The sequence below is a fragment of the Tasmannia lanceolata genome, unplaced genomic scaffold (genome assembly GCF_043159265.1).
Source record: "Tasmannia lanceolata isolate RefF3 unplaced genomic scaffold, GAP_Taslan_0.1 ptg000007l, whole genome shotgun sequence".
NCBI classification, from domain to species: domain Eukaryota; kingdom Viridiplantae; phylum Streptophyta; class Magnoliopsida; order Canellales; family Winteraceae; genus Tasmannia; species Tasmannia lanceolata.
Genome location: NW_027518684.1, coordinates 22,432,632 through 22,439,430, shown reverse-complemented (window position 1 = coordinate 22,439,430; position 6,799 = coordinate 22,432,632). Strand labels below are relative to the sequence as shown.

The following is a 6,799-nucleotide window of genomic DNA, read 5'->3' as shown; positions in this document are numbered from 1 at the left end:
AAGTGCAAAAAAGTTGGTTTTCCACATGTGTAAATCCGCTTTCCCGAGAAAACAAGCAAACGGTAAAAAATGTCCAATAATGTCCAACGCAAGAAAATTTGGCTTACTTTCTTCTCCTTTCCTTTCTCGAGAAGGCAAGTGAACAGAGCCTTTTCCACGTCATTATTTATTCTATTTTCCACATGTGTAAATCCGCTTTCCCGAGAAAACAAGCTAAGGGCGAAAAATGTCCAATCATGAGAAAATTTGGCTTACTTTTCTTCTCCTTTCCTTTCTCGAGAAGGCCTCGCGAGAAGGCGAGTGAACAGAGCCCTAATTAAATTCAACATCCCTAATTCTGGATTAGGGATATTGACTTCTCTCTCACTCCATCATAGTGCCGCTATTGGCAGCATCAAATGGGAAAAAAAAAAAAAAAAACGAAAGCAGTAGTACCAAACGAAAGACAAATGATTTACAAGGAGGGTTGAGAAAAAGAATTCATCTTTCCAAGCTGCAGCAAAAACTAGACAGCATAACTTAATTTACACACATAATCAACACCATAAAAACATTAGAACTCCATGACAAAACCAGAAAAAGAAAAATTCAGCAAGACACCACACAAGTCCTTGATATGATGACAAAGTTTAAGCCCTGGCCTTGAATGGGATGGCCCTGATGACTATCTGATGATAGGCTGCAGCTAGAGCAGCACCAATGAAGGGACCCACCCAGAAAATCCACTGAAACCACCAGAAAAAAAAAAGTAATTATTAGATTATCAATAAACGTAAGAAAGAAAATGCATTTTATCAGGGAAAAAGGAAGAGAATTTTACTTGGTCATCCCAAGCATGGTCTTTGTTGTAGATGATAGCAGCTCCAAGGCTTCTAGCTGGGTTAATGCCAGTTCCAGTGATGGGAATGGTGGCCAAGTGAACCAGGAACACAGCAAATCCAATAGGCAGGGGAGCAAGGATCTGTCATAAAAAACAAAAGGATGAAGTTAGTAGGTAAGGGGAGCGCGTAAAAAACAGAAGGATGAAGTTAGTAGGTAAGGGTAGTAAAGGCCCCACCCATAGAAGGTGGAACTTGGTTATGTTAAACTCAACCCTAGAGTTTAGAAAGGTCCCATTGGGTTTACCTTTCTCAGCCCTAGGGTGGAACTTGGTTATGTTAAACTCAACCCTAGAGTTTAGAAAGGTTACCATTGGGTTTACCTTTCTGAGCCCTAGGGTGGAAACTTGGTTATGTTAAACTCAACCCTAGAGTTTAGAAAGGTTACCATTGGGTTTACCTTTCTGAGCCCCCCCCTAGGGTGGAAACTTGGTTATGTTAAACTCAACCCTAGAGTTTAGAAAGGTTACCATTGGGTTTACCTTTCTCAGCCCTAGGGTTTTAACCCCCAACCCCATTGGGTTACCTTTCTCAACCTTTCTCAGTCAGGGTTACCCTCTTCAAACCTAGGTGACAATTGGGGTAACCTTTCTCAACCATAGGACTAGGTCATTGGGTTACCTTTCTCAACCTTGGGTTTACCTTTCTCAGCCCTAGAGTTTAGAAAGGCATTGGGTTTACCTTTCTCAGCCCTAGGGTGGAACTTGGTTATGTTAAACTCAACCCTAGAGTTTAGAAAGGTTACCATTGGGTTTACCTTTCTGAGCCCTAGGGTGGAAACTTGGTTATGTTAAACTCAACCCTAGAGTTAGAAAGGTTACCATTGGGTTTACCTTTCTGAGCCCCCCCCTAGGGTGGAAACTTGGTTATGTTAAACTCAACCCTAGAGTTTAGAAAGGTTACCATTGGGTTTACCTTTCTCAGCCCTAGGGTTTTAACCCCCAACCCCATTGGGTTACCTTTCTCAACCTTTCTCAGTCAGGGTTACCCTCTCAACCTAGGTGACAATTGGGGTAACCTTTCTCAACCATAGGACTAGGTTAACTCAACCCTAGGGTTGAGAAAGGTTACCCCATTGGGTTACCTTTCTCAACCTTTCTCAGTCTAGGGTTACCCCTCTCAACCTAGGTGACAATTGGGGTAACCTTTCTCAACCATAGGACTAGGTTAACTCAACCCTAGGGTTGAGAAAGGTTACCCCATTGGGTTACCTTTCTCAACCTTTCTCAGTCTAGGGTTACCCCTTTCTCAACCTAGGTGACAATTGGGGTAACCTTTCTCAACCATAGGGCGACCCCAACCCCACACCATGCAGCTAGCTGGAAAGTGAAAAAGGGTGATGATTTAAGTCCTCAGAAAAGAGACAAAGATCCCCCCAAAAGCAACATCACTAAAACCAAGACGGCTACTGTCCACTAAAACCAGGCATCAGAAACGCCCACATGCAAGATTCATGAAAAGCATGAACAGAAACCCTAACATAGAAGGGATAATACATAGAACCAAAACCAAGAAAAATACAGAAACCAGATATACAGGATCACTTCCAGAGAGAAAGAACCCTAACAAGGTAGAGAGCCTCAATACTCCTTGCAAAAATAAGAGCTAACAAAACCTCCTTGCAAAATTCAAGGCCCCTCTCTCATAAATAAACATCAGAACCATCTAACTCAATATTTGTGTTGGACAAAAGATAATTTGAACCCCAAGAACGCAAAAATAACACAACATATATATTTTAAAAACCCTTAAGAATAACAGGACTAAATAAGCAAACACCAGAGAACCCTTATATACCAGGAGAAGGACAACTTAAAAATAAGAAAACTTACAGGCACATGAGAATCTCTGGCATTTCTCTTGGCATCAGTTGCAGAGAAGACAGTGTAAACAAGAACAAAGGTGCCCACAATTTCAGCACCCAAACCAGAGCCCTTGGTGTAACCATGGTTCACAACATTGGCTCCTCCACCCAACATCTCATAAGGATGCTTTTGGAAACCCTTTACAACACCAGCCCCACAGATTGCACCCAAACATTGCATCACCATGTAGAAAACAGCCCTTGTTAAGGACAGCTTCCTTGCTAGCAGGAGTCCAAAGGTCACTGCAGGGTTGATATGACCACCTGCCCAACACCATAAATTATTTTAAAAAATATAAGAGCCCTCCTCCTCTAACAAATAACAAAATTATTGAGAAGTCAAATATCAAGGGTAATAAATAATCAGAGAAATTTCAGCAAAATAGACAAAGAAGAGTGAGGAAATCCCTCCAAAAAAGAGAAGAAAAAAATACATAAACCATGAAACCAGATAATTAGACAAAAAAGAAGTCGAATCCATAAACAACAAAATAAGAGAGAGAGAGAGAGAGAGAGGAGGAGGTGTTAGAAACCCACCTAACCTTTAATCCAAGAATCAATATGAAAATAAAAGAAATAAAATGGAAAAACTAAGAAAATGAACCAAAAAAAAAACAGAGAGAGAGAGAGAGAGAAAATAGAAACAGAAAACAAACCCTACTATTACAAACAGGGGGGGGGTTAGAGAAAGGAAAAAACTCACCGAACCTTTTAGTACAAGCCAATAAATGATATGAAGAAATAAAAGAGACTAGTGAAAGAAAAATTCAATTAAAGAGAGAGAAAATTCAAACAGAAAACAAACCCTATTACAAAAAAAAGGGGATAAAAACACAAAAAAAAAAACTCAACAACCTTTTCTACCAGATAATAAATGACAACAGATGAAATAAAATGGGAACCATAGAGACAAGTGAAAGAAAAAAAAATAGGAAAAAAAAAAAGAGAAAAATCAAATAGAAAACAAACCCTTTTACAAACAAAATATCCTTAAAACAAAAATTATAAAAATAAGAAATAATGAATATACAATAAAAACCTACTACCTCTCCATAAAGCCTCATACAAAATAGCTTTAAGGCACCAGTTAATAGATAAAACAAAACGAAGCAAACTTAATTATGCAAAAGAGAGCAGAAAAATGGCAGAAAAATCATAATATGATGGAAAAAATTTAATTACGAACATAAACCACATCTCTCTTACCAACAAAAGCCCCATGCAAAACCAACAAAACAAAAAGGCTCTAAAGACAACAAATCAAACCCAACATCCTCACCTGAAATTCCTGCAGTGCAGTAAACAAGTGCAAAGATCATTCCTCCAAAAGCCCATGCAATCCCTTGAATACCCACACTAGCACACTTGTTTGGGGCTCTGTTCACACCCATAACAGTCAATATGGTAATATAAAGGAACAGAAAAGTAGCCATGAACTCTGCAATTCCAGCCCTCCAAAAAGACCATGATTTCAACTCCCCTGGCTCAATAAAAGGAGCTGCTGGAGGCTCTTTGTAGTCCTTATCTGTTTGTGCAGATGTTCCTATGGGTTGTCTTTCAGAAAACTTGTTTGCCCCAAGCTTAACATCCTCCTCTTTCCCCTCCATCTCTCTTGTTTTTCCTCTTAGATGCTAGAACACAAAGAAAGAATGCAAAGATGAGCTTCAAAGCAAAAGCTGAGAGAATTGTGAGGAAAAGAAGGAATGGTGGGGTTTTATAGAAAGAGAGCTGGGAAAGCTAATGGGTTTTATTCATTTTCTATAGTTTTTATTATTAGAATTTTTTAAGGCTACTGATACTGACACTACTATGTGTTGATAATTGCACTAACTATCCTTGTCTTTTCTTTGTCAGTTGGCTTCTGAGGATTTTTTTAGAAAATTATAATAACATTTGACAGATGTAAATAATAAAAGACATGAGGACTTGGTGCAATTATTAAAAATATGGTAGTGCGAATATCACATACCATTTTAATTGGGCCTCTGGTAATTGCACCCCGAATTAAAAAGTAAAAAGTGGGTTTTGTGTTAGGATTAGTGACAGATGGTTCTGGAAAAGAACAGAAGGATTTTGACAGGTTGTGGTGTATGGTTGGTTGTTCTTATCCTTTTGCAGACCTCACTGCTTTTCTCTGTTTTTTTTTTTATTCGGGGTTGCTTTTGTTTTGTTGTAAGGCTTTTTTTATTCTAAGTTTTTCACCAAACTTTCAGAGAGAGAGAGAGAGAGAGAGAGAGAGAGAGAGAGTTTTTTAATGTGTGCCCACACCATAGGATGATCTAAACCGTCCATTTGATGGGCCACAGAGTAAATAGGTTGTGCCCAATAAAATAATTTTCATGGGATGATCCCAACCCTCCAATCATAGAGGTTTCCATTATATGCAGTTCCTCTATAGATCGGAGGGTTGGGATTATTCTATGGAAATGAACTTTTGTGCATAACCTATCTATATTGTGGCCCATTAAATGGACGGTTTAGATCATCCATGTTGTTGGCAATATATAAAGGGCACAAAAGTCACGGGATGAATTTATCTGGATAATACTACTCTCTTTTACGCCTGTGGGCGTAGTAAAATGTGAAGGAAATCTGATACTTTCAAAGGGTAATTTAGTCAATTCACTCAATGATGAGATATATCTGACTTTACATCAACGGCTCAATTTTTTAACGGCTCTATTTCTCAACGGCTATTCAGATGTTCTCAAGTCTCAACCACAAAAAATGTGAAAAGGGGACGGATATTCGCACTGTTGTATTTTGATAATGGCACTATTCAGAAACAAATGAAATTATGTTTTTAAAAAAATGGAGTTGATGACCGTTGGGATAGCGACAGCCTCAAGAACTTTTGATGTATGTAGTGAGCCCAGTAAAGTGAGGTGTCCAAGCACATGGGCAACGGCTATATTTTATGAGGGTACAATTACTTTAATACCCTTGTTGGCTTTATAACTGCTGTGGGACCCGCTTGGTTGGTTTGGCACTACCAAAGTTGGTGGCAGAAACGGATCTCCACCGTCCATGAGGCAGACAGATGTGATGTGACTGGTCATGTGGGGCCACTATTGATGGGCCAAAGCAAAAGAATGGTCTTTATTAATCATATCATCAATGGCCTACAACCACGTGGTTAATATTAGTTGCACAATTTTTGGGTAGGCCCCAAAAATTGGCCCCTGTTTCTGCTCTGCACAAAAGCCGGGATAGCTTAGGGGTATTGTTTGGCATTTGTACGCTATGTCAACAAAACCTCTTGTTTGGTTGTCTTGGTTAATCATTGCATGTCTAATGATGTGTTACTCCTATCTCCACATGTAGGAGTGGCCAGAACCGAACCAGAACCGAACCGGAACCGAACTGTAAAAAAATGTTTTTGGTCCGGTTCGGTTCCACTGATGAAGAACCGAACTTATTTTGTTCGGTTCCGGATCTAATGTTCTCGGTTCGGTTCCGGAACCGAAGAACCGAACTTTGAATATATATATATATATATATATATATATATATATATATATATATATATATATATATATATAATATTTTTATATTTCTATTATACATATACTTAATAATATAAATTACTTATAATATTAATAAGTAATAGTTAATACTATTCTTATATAAGAAAGTAACTTATATTATAACTTTAATTAAAAGTTTTTATAAATTATAATTAATAATTAATAATTAGCCATTAGAACCGGACCGGACCGAACCGATTTTGTTCGGTCCGGTTCGGTTCGGTCCTACTGTGTAATACGGTTCGGTTCGGTTCTTACGGTTCATGGAACCGAGAACCGAGAACCGAAAAAAAAAGAAACCGAGAACCGAACCGGTTGGCCACCCCTATCCACATGAAATTTAAGCCAAAAACTACATATAAAGGTAGAATTTTGCCTGGATTTCGTAGGAATGATATTTCTCTCTCAATCCCCCTCCCCTCTCCTCACTCTACATTGGTAACGACACTCCCTACCACTATTCTTCCTTCTTTTTTTATGACATAAGGTATCCCCACCCCAAATTTTAGGGCAGGGCTATTCCCTCTGAC

The 6,799-nt window shown here is 38.7% G+C and overlaps 1 protein-coding gene across 1 annotated transcript; it reads right to left on the bottom strand.

Annotated features, from left to right (window-relative positions):
• Nucleotides 1–466: 466 nt before the first annotated feature.
• LOC143882287 (aquaporin PIP1-3-like) lies at nt 467–4,442 on the bottom strand. The gene is made up of 4 exons (XM_077385804.1): nt 4,022–4,442; nt 2,711–3,006; nt 821–961; nt 467–725 (listed from the first exon to the last, which is right to left on the bottom strand). The coding sequence occupies exons 1-4, from the start codon at nt 4,347–4,349 to the stop codon at nt 630–632; spliced, it is 861 nt and encodes a 286-aa protein (XP_077241919.1). The 5' UTR covers nt 4,350–4,442; the 3' UTR covers nt 467–629.
• Nucleotides 4,443–6,799: the final 2,357 nt, after the last annotated feature.

Excerpts from the sequence above, each read along its gene's own strand:
- LOC143882287 (XM_077385804.1), bottom strand. The coding sequence starts at position 4,349 with ATGGAGGGGAAAGAGGAGGATGTTAAGCTTGGGGCAAACAAGTTTTCT. Across the intron at positions 962-2,710 it reads CCAGAGATTCTCATGTGCCT|ATCCTTGCTCCCCTGCCTAT; the intron begins GTAAGTTTTCTT and ends TTTTTATGACAG. Across the intron at positions 726-820 it reads ACCATGCTTGGGATGACCAA|TGGATTTTCTGGGTGGGTCC; the intron begins GTAAAATTCTCT and ends TGGTGGTTTCAG.